The 23,578-nt window shown below is 36.1% G+C and overlaps 1 protein-coding gene across 1 annotated transcript in view; it reads right to left on the reverse strand.

The window, feature by feature from the left end:
- The window catches only part of TMTC1 (transmembrane and tetratricopeptide repeat containing 1), a 241,662-nt gene that overhangs the window by 12,729 nt on the left and 205,355 nt on the right, over positions 1-23,578 (reverse strand). The window contains exons 13-17 of the mRNA XM_025047422.1: positions 17,552-17,660; positions 4,584-4,686; positions 2,367-2,502; positions 1,465-1,609; positions 382-519 (exon numbers count right to left, since the gene is read on the reverse strand). Of these exons, the coding sequence (XP_024903190.1) occupies positions 382-519; positions 1,465-1,609; positions 2,367-2,502; positions 4,584-4,686; positions 17,552-17,660 (631 nt within the window). The remainder of the gene's footprint in view (positions 1-381; positions 520-1,464; positions 1,610-2,366; positions 2,503-4,583; positions 4,687-17,551; positions 17,661-23,578) is intronic.

Genomic DNA, 23,578 nt, shown 5'->3' on the forward strand with positions numbered 1-23,578 from the left:
TTACTAGTTATGTGACTTTTTAAATGGAGAAAAATACAGGGTCACTGACCTGCCTTAGATGGTGTTATAAGGTTTCTATAAAAAATATATTTGGAGGAACATGGAAAATGATAAAGCATGAAAGTGTTAGTCTTTATTTTTATAGAATTAGCCGAAAACAAACTGAGATAATATATAAAATTTTCAGACCATGGAAGAGCTAAGAATGTATTTCAAGGGGACATCTTAGGAGTTAAGAAGATATCTGTGGAAAGTACCCATAAGATCGGATATGCAAACTAATGATATTCAAGACTGCTCAGCCTTGTAACTGTGCAAACTGGAGAACCATTTAGGTACACCCTATTTTCTACCCATGAATCCAAACCGTGTCCCCTCTACCTTATCGTGGTGCTCCTGCTTGCTGTAGATTGCTGACAACAGGCGATAGCATTCAAGGCATCCAGCCTCCTCCGAAACAATGTGATTGGTCATCTTTTCCGCTTCTTTTGTCTGACCCATCACGGCTAAAACCTGAGCCTGCAAAACCATGCAGACCTTAGCTTATAAGACACTTTATCGAATAAAGCAGAGGCATTCAGGAAACACCCCAGATGAAAGTTCTCAGCATATATTGTTGACTCACAGAGAGGGCTGAATTACCATAGCTTACAGGCATTAATTTTTTGTTGTTTATTTTTTATTTATTTAGGTACGTGCATGAGTTTCTGCATGAATGGCAAGAACATCACAGATATCCAATGAAATGACTGTCTTTTTTAAAAAGCTGATTAAATATGTCAAAAAAGGGAAATGATTTCCTATGGTTTCAACAGAACACTGTGTTTGTAATAAGATAACAAGTTTGATTTACTGGAAATACAAGGAAAAGGAAGAGTACTGATCCAAAAATTAAATACAAAATACTGTCGTTTAAATTTCCTGAATTTGATAACCATACTGTGGTTTTGTTAGAGAACATCCTTGCTCTCAGGAACTATATGTTGAAGTATTTAGAAATAAAAGGTATGAGACCTATAATTCTCACATGGCTCAGGAAAAAGTAACATGTATTAATAATATGTATATGCACACATATATCTGCCTAAATATGCACATTTATATGGGTACATACATACATATATGCATGCATACATGCATGCATGCATACATACATACATAAGAGGGTGATAAATGCATAAAAATGCTAAAAAACTGATCAATCTGGATGAAAGAGTACATGAGAGTTATTTAATATTCTTGCAAACTTTTGCACATTTGAAATTATTTCAAAACAAAAACTTAAAAGTATTTTTACCATCCATGTCTTTTGTGAATGGCTCTAACACTGGTTATATGAATATTCATAAAATGGATAGTATTATAGCACTCCACTTCCCGTTCTGAGGCTTACTGACTACAGCTCCCTATATTTCACACTGTGCTTATGTTCCCAGCTTCATTTTTTTCAGTCTATCTACTCACCAGTGCCAGGCGGAGGTCCCTCTGGGAAGGCTGAAGTGCTACAGCTTCCCGGTAAATCTGCAAAGCCTCTTCATATCGGCCAGTGTTGTAATATAGTGCTCCCAAGGGTGATAGTATCTCAGCTTTGCGTGCCACCTGCAGGGCGCTGAGTTTTGAGAAAGATGAATTAACACTTTTCATCTAATAGGTACATTTCCAAAGGTCAAAACTTAGATTTAGGGATGACTGTCTGGGTTGGAGACTTTGCTCCAATGTGGTCTTTGTGTTTCTATCAAGAAGAATATTAAAAAAACAAAAAGATCATGGTGCCACCTCTGACTATATGAAAGTCTAGTGACCTACCAGTATGGAAACTGAGCACCAAGAATCTTTTCTATTAATGGTGATAGACTTGTTTTGATGCATGCACAGTATTTCATCCATATCCACTTCAGAAACTGCTATTTTTGATTTGGGTTGCAGTCCACTGCTTCAGAAAACAGTGGAATAGCTAAAATGAGAATTAAATTCCAACCTTGGTTAAGCACCATCTTCTAACCAGTAAGCAAAAAAGTCACTAACTGGGATACCATTTACAGTGTTGTATTGTTCTCTTTAGATATGAGAATCTGAATGGACTGCATTGGCAAAATTTTCTAGTATTCTGAGATGATGTCTGTTTTAATTAACTAAAAATTTGATGATAGTCGATAATATCGTAATAACTTTACAGTGACAGAAGGTTATTAGACATCATGGTGATCACATCATAAGGTATATAAATTCTAATCACTATGTTGTACACCTGAAACTAATATAATAACAACTATACTTAAAAAAATAAAATTTAAGAGTTTAAAAAACTTGATGGGCAATTGCAGAGGTCTTTGGGTGACTTACAAAGTAAAGAAAAATGACTTTACCGTTTATACCATTCTTCAGCCACACTGTTGTCTCCCAGAGACCTGTAGAGTCTTCCCAGGTTCACCATGGCCACGTGATGATTTGGGCTAAGTTTGATGGCCTGTTGGTAATGGGCCACTGCCTTCTCTGGAAAGCCTGTGATGCATAGTGGGTTGGTAAGAGCGGAACATAACTTAATTATAAAATACACAGGCTCTTTCATTTCTCTTCTGATGTACATCATTCTTCTTACAGAGTCATACCGTCAATTATTCAGTTTGGAAATTACCTTGAATTTCGGCTTCTTCTTGCCATTGCCTAACTTTAGACTATTTGACTATTCATTCACATTTCTGAAGAAATTAATTTTAAAAAGCAATAGAAACTACAACCTATTTCTTTTATTACATACATTATTTTAGTCAAAGTGTTTTTTTGGCCATTGCCCTAGCTAATACGATGTTCTGAGATTATTTGTGACTGTTATTTACACAAGATATTGTTGCTTCTCATTATACAAAAAAAAAAAAAGAATAAGCTTTATGCAAAGAAAACTGTCCTGAAGCAATTTCTAAGGGCCTGTCTGAGTTTCTATACCACAACATAGTAATTCAGGCACTGCTTTAAAGGTATATTGCTGTATTCTAAAAATCTTTTTAAATCATACTTTGTTTAGATGGTCTTTATTTGAAGGGACTTACATAATAATGCCACCTTGCATTTGTCCAAAGTATTGTGTATTTTAAAACATTTTAATTAAGTGCTATCATATGATCCTTGCAGTTATTTTTCATACTATTCAAGCTGCCTTTTGATATCACTTAAACTGTCTCTTGGGATGTAAGAGATATCTTAAATAAAATGATCACTTTACAGACAAGACATTACAGTGTAAAGACATTAAGAGACTTGACAAAAATTCCAGGGCAAGTGAGGGAAAAGGCCAGAATGAGAATCAAGTCTCTCTAATCTGATAAGATTCCCCAAAGAAGCGGCCCAGTGAAGTTACATCTAAGTGACCAAACCGTAGAAGAGTCTAAAGTTCTATGTGGAACTACATGTTTACTGCCTGTACAGACATCTTCTCAAGTGCACCCTCTTTGAATGCAAGTTTGACTAGGAAGTGCCAAAAAAGACTTTATGTATATCTAGGTCTATGTATCGGCTACTGGTGACAGGAAGAATTTTGCCAGTGTGAAAAACACAAATGCAAAAGAAGTGGTGGGAAGATACATAATGTGGTCAGTATGTATTGGGGATGGGGGTTGGGAGTGGCCTTGTTGTTGTTGTTGTTGTTGAAGTAGAAGGAAGAAGACTAGACCAAGGAGGTCTCTTCTAGTTTTTATGTCATTATGATACCAAATTTATCATTATATTGCTAATGAACCAGCAGATGGCACCACAAAACAATTTTACATGCAAAAATAAAGGATGTTTCTTAGGTGAATCAGAAGATAAATTTACGTTCTATGAAACAGAAGCAGTTCTAACATCCTCAAAAATAAAAACCCTTTTGAGTATTTCATTTTGACAAAATAATTAAAATTTAATTTTACTGCAGGGCAGGTAGTATAATAGTGAAAGAGAAGAATGTGGTGATTTTACATTAAATTCAAATATCTTTTTATACTTTATAAGGATTCATAACATGCAAATAGTACATGAGGCACAAGTCATAAAGAAAGCAGAATCCCTGCTCGGTAATGTTTTGCATTAAATAAGATGGAGTAAGTATATTTTCCATAGCATGGTTATATAAGAATACTCTATCGATTATAGTAATAGTTTATATCATGTATATGACATGAGGAACAATAAAACAATTCTAGAGGCTTTTTTATCAGTTGTAAAAAAGTATTTACCACCTGCCATTTACTAGATTCAGAGGCAGGTTGTGCATTATTGCAGAGGAACATTTCATTACCATAGATTTATAAACTTGTATAAAGGATACTCAAAGAAGACTGCTACTCATTAAATCATCGAGGCAACTGCCTGCCACCTGGGGAATTTTCCTTCGAGATACGATTATAAGAACCGGGCAGATTTTACTGAACTGAGTCTGAAAATTTAGAGGAATGATACATCATGGTATAATGCGACTGTCGCTGGTATGAGCATCCTGCCAAGCCCAGGGATTTTTACTTCCGAAGCATTATTTGGGTGGTTGCCATTTTTATCGAGAGAGAGAGTATTATCTAATCTCAACAGAACAGATTGTCTTTCATTTCACTTACCAGTATCAACTAAGAAAACGCCATAGTTGTTGTGCAAGTCTGAACTGTCTGGACAATTCTTTATTCCAGCCTGGTACATTTCCTCAGCTTCCTTAAATCTCTCCTTCAAAAGAGAATAAAGAAAAGCAAATGAGGACGTTTAAAAAATTGACAGGACACTGAATAGTAAAAGTGAGAAAAGCAGAAAAGGATTTACTGAGCATCTGCTATGCAATAGGCGCCAAGATCAAACACTATGTCCTTGTCTGAATCAAAGACAATGCGAACTGCACATATATCTGCAATTCATATCTGTGTTTATTTCCTTTAGGGCAAACAGCTGATGTTTACTAAAAAGTGATATCTGCAAGGATTTATTTGCTCTATAGTTGGAAAAAGCCTCAAAATGGTTGTTTAAATAGATGCCCTCCACACAATAACTCTCAGGATGAAAATGTTTAGGAATATCTTCCCAGGTGGCACTCTGACTAGGTAACAGGAAGGCCCGGGATCTTTCTTTTCCAGCTGCGTCTGCCTTACTAACAAGCACACTGTAGGGCTTATTTGGAGGAGGTTTTGGGTGGAAGGAGGAAGGGAGGGTGATGCAAATTATGGAGGGCTTTGCCTTATCCTTTCTTTACTTGAAGTATTTCTATAGTCCACCAAAATCTTTGCCACTTCTCTTATCTAACCTGTGCTCTCTCTGTCTGAGCCATTCCCTCCAACAGGAACATATGTTCCTCAAAGGCACACCTCCAACTCCTACTGCTGTGGCGAGGCCCAGATCAACTGCCATATCTTCAAATAATCATTTTCTAATTGCTCTGATCTTCTACTCCTCTAAAGATTCACTTTAACACACTTTAATAATTCTGAGTTAGCTTTTAGGTATATTTTTTGCAACCATCTGAGATTGTTAGGTCACATAAACTTTACAATAGAGAACGTAACACCTAATTAATGAATAAAGCTACCCAGGTCCTAATAATTACTCACAAGTAAACAATTTCATAGTTACCTAGTACTGCTGTGAAGGTCAGGTGAAAGGAAATATTTTGGCATAAAGCATATCGCAACTTTTCCTTTAACATGCTCGGAGCATGGACAGTTTCCTAATTTTGTCACAAGTTAACAGTACTAAGCATTCAACCAGACAAATAAAAAGGGAGTGTACAGTATCACTTTTCTCAAATGTGACACCTTAAGCTTGTACTAAAATGTACTGAAGGTTGAGCAGTATGCCAAAAAGCTGACATCTGACTTATCCAGAAAGGTAAAGACACTTTACCCTCTGTAGCGTGACCAATGCCATCTCTCTGAATCTACATGTTCAAATACAATTTGCAGGGAAAAAGTGTGTTTTCAATTGGGCAAATTTCACTTACTTGAACTATAAATCCATAGTCCAGCAAAAATGGAGATCCATGTTTCTAAAAATATGCATTTTCTAATTGCCAAACTCAATAAATTGTCAAACTCAAAAAAGTTAAAGATGAAGGAAAATCTCAAACTATCTTTTCAATCTACTGAAGAGAAGAAAAAGTTTACGAAGATATCATCCACTGAAGGACTAGCAAATTTGCGAGTGTGTATGTGTGTGTTAAATGGAGATAGGCAGAACACAAATTATATCAAACTCTAACCAAATTCATAGTTAGAAAGGATCATTTTGTATTATGACCAATGTATTAAAGAGGTAAGTATGGAAGCTCTGAGCTCGGGTGGCCTAGAGTTGTTACTGCCGCCACATCAGGCATCATGACCCTGACGAAGGAGCACGTTTCAAGTTTCTCTCCTATCAAACCTCTTTAAGTAACTCAATATGAGAAATCATTAACTAACTTGAATGCTTTTTCTTTTAATTTTTCTTAATCACTTTCTGATACAGAGATCAATAAAAAATATCTTAGGGGCAACCAGAGAAAGAATACCCTGGCTAATCCAAAACTGGGTAATCAGTTCCTCAAAATCTTGAGTTGTAATGTTACCATCTGACCAGTGTCAATGTTTGACACTAATGCCAAATCTTTATTTTTATAGGATCAAATTTTCTAGTTTGCATGGCACTGTTAAAACACCCTAACATAGTCATGGCAAAATAAAATTAAAAACAAACAAACAATTATTAAAAATACAATGAGTAAGATTTTTAGCACAGGAAATAAAAGACTATTAGAGCTGGAAAGAACATTAATAGACACTAATTATCTTAGTTAACACATGAAGAAACTTGAATACCAATCGGTTAAGAGACTTGTCCAAGATCTCATAGGGACAAGGAGACAGAGAAGAACCTAGGTTTTCAGTTGACATACAGGGAACTAATAATCTTTGAATAAAAGTAGTATTTCTGGAAATAAACAAGGGTGTGTCTGGCATTAAAAGAAACAATTACACTTTTGGATATCCACTACCCATGTATCCATCCCCTCAACAAATATTTCATGAGCACTATCCATGTGCTAAATATATAGTTGAGACAGAAGAGTGAATGAGACAGACACAATCCTGCCCTCACAGACAATCAAATAGGATTCAGACAAGAACGAAACACTGCGATGTATGGTGACAGTATCATGGGAGGAGAAGTACAAGGGACTTGAGAGGCAACCAGAAGTGACACCTAGAATTGGGGTTGGATAGATACTCTACACTTATCATGATCCAAATGCCTAAGGAGGCTGGTTACCATTAACTCCGGTAGCTGTGTAACATACAGATGTGCTTGAAAAAAATCTGTAGCTACTTGAGATCTTAAAAACATCTTGATAATTGAACTGTGGGAGAGCTGAAAGGAATAAAATTGATGTCTTCACATTCTAACTTCCCGAAGTCAAATAACAACAGTTAACAACAGTTTTCAAGCGCAATTACTGTTCTGCCTGATTTAATTTTATTTTTCTCCCATTTTCTTGCTACTCCAAAATAGGCAAAGAGATCATCTTTTTCATCTAAAAGTTCTCTTATTTTTGGCTTTATGAGCTGGATTTCCATTAGAAATTCAATTCGCAAAGTCCAAAGAAGTAATGGGATTTAAGAGACCATGCGTGTTAGGAGCAAATAATCATATCCCTGTAACCTTGGTAACCCCCAAGGGCAGTCTCAAGATTCTGGCTCTATGAAAAATGTCTTCAATATCTGTCTTTCTCTTGCTTTCACCTGACTGTAAATTTCAAGAAATGATTAACTCCATTTATTAAAAAATGAAAGGGAACCACTACTGCAGGAGAAAAATACCTTCTAGGTATTTATTTAAAATAAATTCCACCTTCCCTGGAAGGGCAATGCATTTATCTTAAAAAGTAGTAGTAGTTAATCCCCAAAGCTCAATTTCATGCACACACTTTCCTTGACCTCTTCTGGTTGGATGTTCTGAGTTAAGCCTGACCATTCCTAGTCTCTACTGATTTGTGAGATCTGGGAGAAATAAACAATAGCTATTTACAAAACAACTTTAATTAAAAATATGTGGAATTCAGAGAATGGTTCTGATAAAAAAATATCGTCTGCTGTACATCAGAGTCCTCAATCAACCACTGCCTCAGCATGAAATTGGCCTTTGAGGGCAGTGGTTAAAAATGGGCAGCATGAAGCCACGGGCTCCTTTCCAAGGCTCAAAAGCATTTTCAGCAGGTCAGAAATAAAATATAGTCAATGTCCCCAATTTTTACATGCTGTATTTACACATGATATGCTTTTTAACTCAAGAAAAGGAAAGTAAAAAGCAGATCTTCTAAAAAAGGAACCCCGACTGTAATTTACTCTCTTGCATCAACTGATATGTTTGGAAACATTTCTTTATAGTTCAAGTTGCAGCAACTAGGAGGACAAACAGACATAAGCTCAATGTAGCAATCCTCAAACTTTTTCGTTGTAGGGGTCTTTTGTACTCTAAAAATTACTGAAGGTCTCCAAGAGCTTTGTTTATGTGGGCTTTATCTGTAAGTGTTTACCACAATAGAAATGAAGCTGAGCAACTTTTACAGTATTTATTAGTTTATTTTAAATGATAATAAATTCAAACATAATACATTTATATGAAAAATAACTATATTCTCTAAAGCACAAAAAATTAGAATAGCGGCATTATTTTATATTTTGCAAATTTCTTTCATGCCTGGCTTACTACAAGATGGCTGGATTCTCATATCTACTTTTGTGCTCGAATCTGTTTTTATATGTTTTTTAGTTAGAGTATATGAAAAAAATCTGGCCTCACACAGATATTTAGTTGGAAAATAGGAGAATACTTTAATAGCCATTTCATAATTGTGGATACATCATGTAGCCTCTACAAAACTACGGTATGCTCATGAGAAAATGAGAATGAAAAAGGCAAATTACTTGTTAGTACTATTACGAAGACCTTCTTGGACCTCAGGGATACCCAGTCAATGCTTTGTGAACGGCTGGCTTAATGAGCCGTCGGTAACAATATGTCCTTACTGTATAGAAGGTATAGGGCGTGGTACTGCAAAGTGGTTAAGGACCTATAGAGAGGGGAATGGAAAGTTATCCTCGAGCCCTGACACTCTCATGTGTCTGAACTGCTTTTTGGAAGTGCTTTCACTCTAGTCAATGATGTAAGCACACAGAGTGATAAAGTATTTCCTCATCAACCAAATGACTTTATTTTGTTCATTTATTTCTATTTGGTGACCCAAAGGTGCCTAAAATCCAGATCTTCTGAGAACAAATCCCAGAGTACTTACTAGAAACCATATAGCACTGGTTACTCATTAGCATATGGAGGAAAAGCACTGGGAAGTATTTGCTGCAGTTTTGCTGTATACCCTATCAGGTGTTGCTCAAATCTTAGAGAGATCTGAATGCTTGAAAAGAGAATAGAAATATAGTACCTACAAAATTAAATGTGGGAAAGATTACGCTAAAGATCCTCTCTCTTTTAGAAAAACACTTAACTTTATTATGACTGATAGATGATTTTATTCACTGTTACAAACCTACAAACCTGGGAAGCTTAGTACTGATGGATGTGCTTAAACTCATTTCAATGACTTTTCTGAAAAACTCTTCAAGACACAGCCGCTCAAAACACAAAGCAGAGACGTCTGCTTTCTCACTCTCCTTTGTCTTTACTTGTGGTTTTTTTTTTTTACGAAACAGTTCTTCTACCACCAGTCATTACCTACTCAACACAGACATTTGTGAGAAACGTGCTGTCGATATTTGATGTCTAATTCTCTTTCGCATTCAACTGAAATGAATCAATTAATGTGGCAATCCTCCTCACCAAAGAAATGTTAGCTATGTCTTTTTTTTTAAATGTTAGATATTTCTAATCCCGAATTTTCTCATTACCCAGCAGACCGTGATCAACATCACTCTGACAATGTCAGAAAGAGAAACATTTTAAAGAGGAAATGCCAAGAATCATAAAAAATAGAAGCTAAAGTGAAAACATGGCAAGAGTAAGGAACCACAGGGGCATCACACTATCAGAAGACCAGAAAAAAGGAGAAAACTCACACTTGCATATAACTGCAGTGTCCTTCTTATGCCATTTCATCTTCATTCTTTGCATTTCTAGGCACATGACTTTCTATTAGAAGGAGACACCCCTACTGTTCTCCATCGCAGAGCCCTCACATGATCTGCTTCCTCTTGCCAGAAACCTTGTCTTATTAGTTTTTACCTAGTTAATATCTGTAAGTTCTTTAGGTATCATATTTAATGTTACTCTTTGGCCATGGCCTCCACTCCCCATACTCCTCTTCCACATTAGATTAGGTCCCCTTATCATTCTCATTGGTACTTTCCCTTTGCACATTTGTCACAATTGTGGTAGATATTGGAGAGGGGGCCGATAATGTAATTCTTTGTTTAAGGGAAACCTTCCCTTCTAGGCTCTAAGTTCAATAAGGATAAGGATCATACCTTGCTACTTCAACTATCTCTAATGCTTAGTGGTACCTAGATGCTCAATAAATGTGTGCTGAATAATTCAATCATTGAATTCTTAAGGTAGGGTCCAATTGGAGTTGAGCTGGCCACACATACAATGCTATACATGGCTGAACCTACCCCAAATGTGGCATTTGTAGGAGAGACATTGACCTTGAACCTCTTACTCTTGATCTATGCTCTAATTTATATTTCATTGTTCCAATTTTCTTTTCATTCTTGTATCAGGTGAAGACATATCCCAAAATACATAAAAAGAAAATATTTTATTTTAAGTACTATCTAATTAATTGAGTTTTTCAATATGCTGTAAACATAGGGCTAGCCATAATTTGCAGTGGGTCAGAGTCATAAACAATGTTAATTTTATTTCCATTACTGCTAGTGTAATGCAAGCTATATAATCTATGGCAAGAGCAAGCTGTTTAAAAATGACGGTGGGTTTGTAAATGTTTGTAATCCTATCTGTGAAGCTGGAGTACAGCCAGTTGTGAAAAATGCTAATGAAGAACCAGAAGAGAGTAGCAAGCCAGAGACCACCCTGACTTTGAATCTCAGAGTTTATTTTCCATTCTCAGTTTTTCAGTTTGCAATAGACACAGAGGGGCATCAATTTTCTTCTGGATCCTTTCATGTATCTAACTTCTATGACAACTCACCCTTCTAGGTTTCCTCTATCAATTCTCTTCTCCCTTCCAGGCCCTTGCACACACAACCTCATTGACTGTGGCCTAATACCATAGTCCAATTATGGGATCCCAGCATCATACAGTGAAAGAGGAGCTGGGGAGGAGTTGAGAAACCAGGCACTCGTCCTGGTCTTGACACTAGTTATTTGTATGAACTTGAGAAGCACTTAATTCTGTACACCTTACATTTTCATCTACAAAATGACAAGGCTAAAGTATTCTGTAAGGTTATTCCCCCTTACACTATTCTTCATTTTCCCCTCAGAGAAATGACGTACTCACAATGCAGTTTCATTTATTTAAAGTCCTAAATCTGTCTTTTCAGTCCGGATCTCTCTTGCTGTCTTCTGTCCATACATTATTTTCATTTAAATGTTCCGCTAACATTCAAGACACAAAGGTTGTACACTGCTGAGGGAAGAGAATATTAGTACCACTCTTTCGGAAAGCAACTTAGTAATGTATCCCAAGAGCAATTTTGTGAGATATCTCAATGAAACATGCTGATACTCTTTGATATGGGAATTCTACTTCTAGGAATGTATCATTAGGAAATGATTCAAAAGACTGTTTCTAAAAAAACATAAGAAATGAAAAGTTCTCTCTCTCTCATATACACATACACAGAACCCAAATGACTAACACATGGGATACCATTGTTAATGTAAGTTGCAATGTATCATTTTGATAAGTTAGTATGCAGCCATTAAAATGGTATCTGTGAAGGCCACTTAGCACCATGAAAATACATATAATATTATTCATAATTTAATGGCAAGTAAAAGGAACAGGATATAAACCTTATGTGACTGTAAGTATGAAAACAAAAGAAGTACATTAAAAAGACCTGTAGAATATTAAAAAAATGATAATATTTGTTATTTTCAGACATTATATTATGGGTGAAGGTATATTTTATTTTCTATGATTTTTGATCACTTTTCATTATACTTTTATAATATTTGTGTAATTTTAAAAAATGTTGAAGCTGATCTCAGTTCTTCTTTTCCTAAAATCTTATTTCTCCCTGGCTTCCCCATCATTGTCAGTGGCCATGTGTCTTCTCAGTCCTTTAAGAGCTCTAGCCTGAAGTTCTTAATTTTTAATTTTCTTTTCTTTCAGCCTTCACATGCAGATAGTCTCCAAGTACAAAGAGATTTTTTTTTTCCACAGTAGAATTTATCCATTTCTACTCTTTCTGCCTGAAACAAGGCTCTCGATTCACAACAGAATGCAGTTAAAGCCTCCTCTAAAATACCCTATATATTGCTACAGGTTTTTCTTTCTCACCTGTTTTAAAACCCATTCCTCAGACACTGAACCTTTGCTTTCTATTATCTACCAATTTCAAATTTGAGTTCCATTCTGGGCCTTAATATGTTCCACCATATAATGTCTTATTAAACTTAGTAACCTGTTTTTCAAATGTCCCCTTCTCCACTGTGCCCAGATTTACTTGCTACTTTCAGTTCCAACAGAGTGAGGAACACAATATTAGTCTGAGACAAACTCTAGAAAGGATTATTAAACTCATGGTTTTATTGTGAGTACAGATAGAAAACGGTATCAGTAGACAGCAGCATACTTAGTGTAAGAGCAAGGCACGCCCAATGAACCTTGCTTCCCTTTTTTTGGATAGAATTACAACCTTAGATCAGAGGAAGGATTTCAGAAGGTATCTGACAAATCTCTCGCAACATCCTTGTAGACAAGTCTGAAAGAGGTGAGCTGAATGATAATATAATTTGATAAATTAACCAAAAGTCAAATAACTACACCTAAAGTGTCTTGGGTAAAATAGAGATCACCTGGACAGAAGAGTCTACAGATACAATATGGGGCTTTCTACCAGCTACTGATCTTGGCAAATAACTAGAAGATATTCTTATTCAATTTGCCAATTAAAATAGCTGGAAAGGGTAGTTAATACAATGAATGGGAGAAAAAAAGGATTAAGAGGTCCTAGAACACCAGAAATTTCAGGCTGATATAAAGAAGTTGAAATTAAATACGGGTAAAGATGAATCCTTTCATCCAATTTATAAAAACTTGCCTGAAAAAAAGGGTGAGACCTGAGGTAACAAACCTTAACATTTTTTAGGAATTCTGGTTGACTGTATCTCCATTCTGAGCCAGAGCATTATGAGGATGCTAAACATCTAACAGTATTCATTTCAGAGGTGTCATATAATACACAGGATCTCAAAATAAGGAAAGAAGTATTTCTATCCCACTCTGAGCTTATGAACTGCAGTTTGAGAAGCAAGTTCAACTTGGGAGCCATATTATCATAGAGAAAATGGACAATTCAGATGCTATGAAAAGCAATATGACCAGAAGGAAAGTATTTGGAAACCTGAGTAAATGAGAAACAAGTTGAAAGAAATGGGGTTAGCATAGAAAAGAGATTAGAGAAATGGTAAGATAGCTGTGTTCATAAACTGTACTCACAAACTCTCTGTTGGGCTGGGCCCAACAGGAACAAATTACAGGACTGGAGGTTTCAGCTCAGTGTAAGAAAGAGTTTTCTAATATTAGATTGGCCCACAACCTCAGTGAGATGGGCTGTTTCGTGTGCACAGGTGGCACTGGAAGGTGACCCGTAAGGGGGTCGTTTCAACAAGTGTGTCACAGATTGGCTAAGGTTCGTAAACATTGCTTTCATATACCTTAGGTGTCTGAAATTATGGAATGCTGTTACATAAGGTTGTGTCACCAAGAAATGAGTTTGATTAATGTCAAAGAATGTGAAGCTAGGTGGATTTTTCTTTAGTAGTTTCTCTGTGCCTTGGTGTGTATCTGACACATTCTTTTTATTACTAAAGAATTCAAAACATGAAGACAAGATGTTGAAAGAGAGGGAGGCAATCCCGTGTTATGTCCAAAGGCTACTTTGTCTCTTTGATGTTAAAATCAATTGCCTGAAGGAGGAGAAGTGAGAACCTTTCAATCTTTCAATTACATTATTCAATCTCATAGCATTTTATATTCAAATCTAGAGAAGGAAATACTGGCAAAAGATATGACCTCTGTATATAAGAAAAGATCATGGTCATGGTCACAATTTATTTTTCTTAGAAAATTGTTCATAACTTCAACTCTGAGACATGCAATAACTTTATATCACCTTGCCACTGTGGTTCACAAAAATTAAATTTATCGCATAATTGATTTTAAATAAAGCATTTGACACTACTTAAAAATAACTGAGGAAAAAGTATAAATGTCATCCTTTTTAGTCTTTACCGTCTATAAAATTTGTGAATAGTGAGATACTGCAGAATGGACTAAAATTTCAAGATCACTAAACAGCTCAATCATTTTTAAAATAGTAGTTTTTTTATGAACTTAGAGCTCATCAATTTAGAAAAAGAATACAACTGAAACTTTTGGATATTTATTAAGGCAAATCACATTTTACAATATAAACATATTAATACTTTATTTGTATAGAAACAGCAGCACTAATTACAGTGGAGTCTTGCTATTTGTTAAAATATTCATTAGAACTTACTTAGTTGATGTTAAATGAGATAGTTTTAGACACTCTAAAATGATAGAGGCATAAGATAAGATACAGTGAAGATAATTTAGACTATCATTTTTCAGATTTGAAAACCGAGGCCCAGAGAGGTAAATTACTCTTTATCCAAGAGTAAATGTGCAGTTGGTTTCTATGAAGTGAGCTCTAGAATCAGGTGTCTCAGTTCACCGCCAAATGCTCCTAACAGCACAGCCCAGAGTAACTGAATGCCAAAGTGACTGAGTTAAGACATGCTCTATGAATGCCTGCCTTACACAGCGAGCTATCCTAAGACCCAAAGAAGGAATAGTATGCAAAGAAGACACTGCTTTTCTTAAAGAAATGTGTAGTCTCGTGAGGTAAGTAAACTGGAAAAACTGTTTAAATTACAATTCAAAATATTAATTCAAAAAATAAAAATATCTGATTAGTTTGTGAGTTGATGTGTTTCCTCAAAATGTTATAGGAGCTCCAAGGAAACACAACTCACCATGAGATGAGAAAGTGAGAGAATGTTGCGGGGGCGGGAAGTGGAAGGTGAACTGGATCTTGAAAAACAGGGAGGGTTTAGAGGGCGAGAAAGGAGATGGCATTACAGAAAGACGGAACTGTGTGAATATTTGTAAAGAGCTTCCGAAACACAACATACAGGGTTATGATTGGTATTAGGTAAGTGATATTGTCATTGACCTTAAGAGTAATTTTCATCAAGAAGGGCAATTTAATGTTTATTATCTGCCTTTGCGAGTTGCGAAAAAAGATATAAATGGAAACCATTAATGCAATGCCTTATTTATTTACTTACTTATACCTCCTTATTCCACAAAGAAAATGAGGCAGCTTTAAAAAATACAGGACATAAACTGAATAAAGTAAATTCTAAGGAAAATGATAAACCCAGGAATGAAAGCAGCACATACAGAAAAGCAAACTATGTGATCCACATGGTTGTTAGTTGGAGATAGGGGGAGCAAGGGGGACAGAAAGAGAGTTAACCTTTCTAGCATTTGCAAGATTTTTCATTAGATTAAAAATAAAACAAAAATCTTTTAATTCAGAAGCCTAGCCTTTCCTAATACTGAGACAAGAGAAGTGTCTCCCTTGAGTCCTCATAAAGAAGCCACTGAATGATGTAGGAAGTGCTGGCCTCGACCCCACCCCGACCCTATAGTTAAATAATGAGCAGTTTCACACAGCTGTTTTTCATGTTGACCCTCAGTGGAGGATAAGAGCATCATGCTGAGGCACAATTCAGTTGCAAAACAGTGCGGCCCACATTCCCATCCCTCCTTGTGGTATAAGAGTGGATTTAGAATATGTGTGTGGATTAATTTATTTGTTCAAGACTCATTGATTACATACAATGTGACAAATGTGGGGCTACAGCCATGAGTGAAACAGATATCCATTATCATGGAATTAAGTATTCTAGTGGTGGGAGAAGGATGACAGACAAATAAACATATGTTATATGGTGATAAATGCTAGGGGGAATAAAGCAAAGTGGTAGAGAACATGCTGGGCAGTGTGAGGTTGCTGTTTAGAAAGGGCAATCACAGACAACCCCTTTGATGTAATATTTGAGCTGAAACCAACAGGACATAAGGACGGAAACTCAGATATCTGGGAGAAAAGTGTGTATGCAAAGGGAACAGTTATTATAAAAGCCTGATAGAGAAGCATGCTTGAAGTGTCTAAGTAGCTACAAGACAACCAGCCAAGCAGAGGCAGGGTGAGGGTCTTCTTATGAAAATGAAGGAGCCAAGATGAGGTGAAAAAAACGAATAATGATAGAGTCAATGTTTCTTCAGAAAACTACTGTGCCTGCTTCAGGACAAGCCAAGGGCAGCTGAGGACTAAATGTATAGCATAGAACATGACCATCATCATTTTAGCTTAAATATTGTGCTAAAACTAGCATTAAAATCATCCACTATACACATGGGCTTTTGTCTAAAGCCCTCCTATACTATATGGAGACTATTACAGCAAGACAACTAGGCTTACCATTTCTGACATTTAAATATCCATAGAATGTCCTAATTTTGTTTCCTGGTGGAAGTTCCAAAGTTTTTCGACTGCAAATTGCAGTCCTATGTACTCGACATGCAGTATCAAATTATTCATTACATTCAAGCCATCTGAGTGTTGCAAGGCCGCTTTCAAAGGTATTGAGTTTGATTTTAAAGACAATATGACAATTGCATGATAGCAGAATCTACTCACTGTCTATTGAGAGCACTTTTGTGTGTCAACAAGACTATATAATCAATTTAAAGGAGATAATTTACATTTGTTTTCCCATAACAAGGGGCATGCATCCAGGACACTGAAAAGTGGTATCAAATCATTTAGAGACAAGTGAAAAGGAGGGAAGTCAAAATACCTCTCTATTTTATGCCATGAGAAATGTTATCTTTTAGGAGCTTGTCCTAAAAGCGTCTGTGACCTTCTAACAGGTATTAAGACATAGGCTCTATAAGATGACTGGTAATAAGTTCCATTTTGAGTTTAGATATCTTAGTAATTCCAGAGACAAATGTAATAAATAAACAGTAATAAAACCAGGAAATAGCATGTATTCTTCACAGATTTTATCGCAAAGTGATACAGAATATGTCAACGGCCTATAATGGACCATCTTTGTCTAAAGACCACCTACACTACACAGAGAATATTGGAATGATAATACTAGGCTTGTAATTTCTGTCAAGAAAACTGACATAGAGATTAGTTGTCCAGTATGAACTTACAAATGAAACCATCAGTACTAAAAATCTGTGTAATAATACTTTGCACATTCAACAGTTAAATTAAAAAAAAAAAATGACATTAAATGGAAAAAAAATCACCTGCTCAGCCAATAGTGAAGCTAAGCTTGAATATGCATCTGCAAACTCTGGACCATATTTAATGGAATCCTTCAGTAAAGCGATAGCCTCTTCTTTTTTCTCCTGGGACCTACAGATTATAAGAGGGGGTGGAAAAAGAACATCTTTGAATAAAACTTTGTTTAAATCCTCTGATTAGACTTTAAGATCTTATTTCTGTTAGCAAAGATTAACTGACTCACTCTGGATTATATTGCAAATGAATTGATCTACGCCGTTTCAGTGTTAGTTTCTGTCCCTGAATTCTCAGTGGAAAGAGATGTTAAGATGCAAATGATGCTGCAAGGTATCCACTAATTTTTCCAACTTCTATTTCCTGCTATGCACTTTTCGAGAGTTTTATTTAATAATTTACAAGTTTTTAACCAGAAAGTTAGACCCTCGGAGCAGCAATGTGGGGGCATTACCTAGGTGGCCTGGGAGCCAGTTTACCATGATGTGGAAGATGATTTGAGCCCTTGTAGTACCAGCTGCATGCTACAGGCTGGGCTCCTTACGGCCAGTGCCATTCATCAGGGACAAGCCAGCCAAACTACCTATGTTAGTCTTTTTTTTTTTCATAAGACAGATATATTTTATACGTAATTTATGCAATCAGAAAATATTGTGACTACTGGCTGGCAAAGAATGATCAGTAATTTTATATTTTTATTGAGAACTGAGGCTGGCTCTGTGTTCTTTATTTTGGTCTTCTCTCAATGATTACAATTCTGGTTCAAAAAGGACTTGAGGCCCAAAAGTTACATTATTTTGGGTGACAGTTTTCTTTCCTGCTCATGTCATAGGGAAACATTGGGTTATTATTCTGACACTGATATCTTTGAAGCTAAAAATGTACACTGGCAATAATCAACTTTGGTACTAGTACAATTCCACAAACACTAATCACTTGCTAAGTGCTAGACTTTGTAACAGGCAAAAGAAGTGGAACGAAGAATAGAACTCCTGGAACTATGAAGAGCACACAGCTGAAGGGTCCCTCATCTTTACCAGTTACCAATGTGGAATTGTGTGCTCATGTTTATACTATTTAGGATGAACGATTATTTATTCAGCAATGGCTATCTACCATACGCTCTGGTAAAACTTTCACATAACATTATTAATTTAATTCTCACAAGAATCCCCTGCAGCAGGTATTATTGTCCTATTATACTCATTTTTCTAGTGAGAAATTTTAGATTTAGAAAAGTCAAGTGACTCATCATATTCACATAATCAGTCTTGAGTCAAGATCCAATGTTCTTCCACACTTGTCTATTCTAACTACTTAGAAATCCACCTTTTATGACTTTGCTCAAAGTGTGATTCATGGACCAGTATTATCAACATCACCTAGGAGCTTATTAAAAATGCAGTCTCAGACCCCAAGCCAGACCCAATGAATCAGACCATGCATTTAAAAAAGATTGTCAGGTAATCTGTACATGCACTGAGATTTCAGCATAACTGCTCCATGAATTATCAAAGGCAGCTGAGAGCACTCCTGCTACAAAACCCCTATGGCTTTAAGTCTCTGTAGAATAAAGATCTATGGAAAACTAATATTAACTCCACCTGTTTGAGTTCCAGGTTCTAGAAGCAGCATATTATAAGGTGATTTTACTTAGGAGATAGTCTTTTATCACAAACCTTGGGGGAAAAAGTCATGTTTCCAGCAGAGACCTTGCATTTAACTATTCAATTTAGCAAATATTTATCATTGTCTATTATGTGTTAGCTATTTCTCAAGGGAGGTGGCTGTCTATGCTATCTTCTCATTATTGGGGTCTAGCTAACTCCTACTGGACTCCTCTCAATACACAGTCCTGCCTTTGATATCAAGGTGTAACACCTGTGTCCTTAAGTATATCATCCTTGGGATGTGGCTTTAAAGTTGCTTGGTTATAAGAAAGCAGCAAGAAATGCTTCTTTCTTGTTGATTCATTCATTTAGTCAATAAATATTTGGAGAGTGTCTGTAAGACCCTATGGGAGTCCACTATGTTTACACACTCTTGGGTTTCTATTCTAAAATATACCTTGAAGTATTTCTTCTATAGGTACATGTTTTAAGTAAAAACTTATTTTTTAATTCTGGTAATTTGATTACTGATTTCATGGTCAGCAGAACTCTTCCCCCAAGGATTTTGTAAATTTTATTAATTTTAATTTGGAAATCCTCCTAAAATCCAAAGGAAGATACGGACTTCAGGAAATTAAGGCTGAAAATTAAATCCTTCAGGACATAATTTAGCTTAGATAGTCTTCAAAATCAGTGGAATCCCGCCCCCCCCGCCAAAAAAAACAATTTGATAATAAAATTTAATGATTTTCATTTGTCATGGCTCACATTAGTTAGCATGGCAACTTAAACCTTTTATTATTAATGAATCTCAATGAGATTCATTACCACTTAATACAGTCTATGAATCCAAATACTTGAGGTCATCCATTAACATTCGTGTGACACAATGGAAAAGTTAGCATTAAAGTTATTCATAGCGAACTCAGATTCTTTCTGAAAAACTATTTCTATTAATCGCTGGAGGGACCGACTGACATACTTTTGGAAAACCATTGTATCTTGTCATTTCATTTAGTATAAGAGTATTACAAGATGCAAACACTTGAGCAGACAGGACATTTCCTCTTGGCTCTGTGCTCTTGGATGACTGCTTTCTCATGGGAATCTTTGAGAGTCATTCATTAGATGCCAATAGGGTTCAGGAATGTGCCACCTTAACAGATATTTTAAAATGCTTTTTACAAAAGCCCAAGAAATTGATAAGCAGTAATTTTGTTGTTGTTGTTTCTGAAAGGTAGAGGAATAGTAGAAAAGATATATTTCTTCCGTAGTCCCTCTTTTGCTCACCCTTTGGTGGTAGTTTATGAAATTGCTGTGGCTTTGACACAATAACTTATAGCAGATAATTCATCTAAATGGAATCTTCCTTGGTTTGTAGTAACATGATTACCATGTGAGAACTGAATTTCATTTCAACTTGTTTCTGAATTCAGTAGCATCCCATTTTATATCTACATTACAGTCCAGCCCACATTTCTCTGATAATTATTCCCTGTTAAAAAACAAGAGCAATAGTCCTACGATTCTATTGGGTTATTGCATTCTATTGGGTTATCTCACTCAGCTTTGCTTGCTAATACCTTGGTTCATATCCTTAGTTAACAACCCATTTCTAGTTCTCTCTCTCTTCTTTTTCTACATACAGACCACTGAAAGATAGATTTTTTTCCCTAGAGCATTGCTTTCAGCACATTCCCTTATATAAAAATCTTCATTAATGCTCTACTGCCTACAGATAGACTCAGTTTAAAACCCTCTATAATACAGTTCTGACCAAGGTTTAAACATACCCAGGTACTCACTAGTCCACCCAGACTGGGTGGCCTTTGACATCCATCCTACAGAACCTAAGAGATCACTTACTCTACTGTTTCTCTAACCTCATGGTACATTAAAATCACTTGGGGTGCTTTTAAAAAGACCTTAGTGTTCTGAAGTTGGGCAACTAATAGGAAGCTCTGCGCAGAATTATGACAGCCATCTAGATCTGAGAAGAAGTATGGATATACTTTAACCCCCTTGGTTGAAAGTAGTAGAAACTGAGATTTAGGGGATCTCAGTGATTTGCTCCAGTCCCAAGCAAAAAGAAAGGACACTCCCAGGCCTTGTGCCTCTCAGCCTGGCACCCCTGCCATGCCACTTCATAGATGGCTTTCTCCCATTCCCCTCAACTTCTGCTCTCCCGTGAAGCCTTCCCTGACTTGCCCAGCTCAGAGCATGATGCCTTCATCAGAGCTCGTAAACATACAACAAAATCAAAACCCACATACATGCTCTCTTTCTTATATTTTGGTTTTCTCTTTGTACCTCTATAACAAAAAAAGGTGGTAGGGGAATCACCTTTGTTCTGGTGATTTTACATCCAAAGAGGCAGCTGTTCTTTTTTCTCCCGCTCAGCTTTCTAAGGAGTAAATGCACCCCAGCTTGCGTTTGTTTTTTCTCCCAGACCCCAGCACAGCACGTGGAGGGCTCCCCAACCTCTGCCTCATGGGGGAGGGTGCAAACCTCTCTATCAGTGCCAAGCGGGCAAGTTTTTCATACTTCACGTTTCCCGAATAAAGTGGTCGTTTGCTGAACATTTACTTCCTGCTAAGAACTGAGTGATTCCTTTCCATTATTTATTTTAATTCTCATTAAACAGCATGAATTAGGCATAATTATCTCCATTTTAAAGATTTAGAAAACAAACACCAGCAACCACCACCCCAACAACAATTAAAAAACAAAACAAAACAAAAACAAAAACCCTGAGATTTGAAGAGCTTAAGTGATTTGCCCAGAGCACACAGCTACTGTAACACCAGGGTTCTAATTTAGAATTTCAAATATAGTTTGGTCCACTGACAGGCTATGCTCTGCCCTTCTGCATCCATTCTGTGACCAGTACTCAATATTATGCACTCTGTGACTAGTACTAGGTTTTAAGCTCCTTCATAGAGAGGATCCACGTCTTATTCATCTTCCTTTCATCCCAGTGATCTGTACATAGTGGAAATTCAATTATTTTAGTACAGTGATCTGCACATAGTAGAAATTCAATAATTAATTGCTAAATTAATTTTTTAAAAACCCATGGTTTTATTATTTTCTTTATTCTTAGATCTTTGTAAATCTGAAATGAACTTTCCAATATTCTAATCAAATTTGACAGAAGAGGATAAAATAATTATCCATTTTACATCTGTTTCTACATCTTTTGATATTATAGAAGTGACCCTAAAGAAGGCAGAGGCATCCAAGCCTTAGAATTATACGAAAATTACTAGTTCGCATTTAGTGAGACTTTCTTACATACCAGGCACTACTAAGCAGCTTCTCTACCTTAACCATGCATAGTAGTCAAATGCACAGACTCAAAACCCAGAAGGATTGGGTTCAGACTGTACTTCTATCCTTTATTAGCTGTGTTTCCACAGGCAAATTATCTGACCTCCCTGTGTATCAGGCTCATAGTAAGTACTATGTATGTTCTGGCTTTGTTTATCTCATTTAATGTTTCTAAAATCACGCATTCAAATCTATCTCCCCCTTCTTTTTAAAATTAATTTTTAAAATAAAGGAGAATGTAGTGTTTTTGAAATTCCCTCAAAAGTAATATACCTCCACATTTTAAACTATTCACAAAAAACTTAAGTAGGGCATCAGAGTGATTTTTCCTGAGCCTGATATCACAATAGATTTTTTAAAATATAATAATAATAATTAAATACACAACAAATAAATAGTATTGTACTAAATATAAAATAACACTAGTAACAAACAGAGGCAACATTACCCCCTGGAAGTCTCACTGTAAGGCAAACACCAATCTCAAGAGACCTAAATGGCAAACCAACAGTTCAGAATCCACTCAGCTGATGGAGCCACACAAAGGAGCAGGTCTGCATTTTGTAGGGGTGATTGCTGAAGGAGAACATTTAGGCAAGAAAGGATCAGGGACAATTTTGAGCCTCTTTTCCAGCCAAGCCAGGAAAGCTTCTTAGAAGAAAAAGGTTTAGGCAGTTATTTCCATATAAAAAGGTATGACAAGAGAAGCAGACAATTTCAAATAGATACTATGAAATTTCTTAATAATAGGAATTACCTATGTATTCTGACAGTACAGCTCACTCCTGGGCAAGCATTAGATAGTATTAAAATTTCCAAATGCATTCATTTTGGCTCTATAATAAGCTATTTAGGGAAATCAGAAGCCCATCATCAATATAAACCCTGTCTATGAGGTGCTACTTTGTTAGCCACTGAGATTGAATTGACAGGTCAATTAAAAAGAGAGACATGAGAAAATAGCATTTGCCTCTAAATTAACCAAACATGTGATTTAGGAAACCAAATCTACAGGTTGTCTGAATTACATAGAAAAAGCATGAATTAAGTAGCCAAATTAACAAACTGATAAAATCAGCCTTAGGACATACCCCA

The sequence above is a fragment of the Pteropus alecto genome, unplaced genomic scaffold (genome assembly GCF_000325575.1).
Source record: "Pteropus alecto unplaced genomic scaffold, ASM32557v1 scaffold103, whole genome shotgun sequence".
Classification (NCBI taxonomy): domain Eukaryota; kingdom Metazoa; phylum Chordata; class Mammalia; order Chiroptera; family Pteropodidae; genus Pteropus; species Pteropus alecto.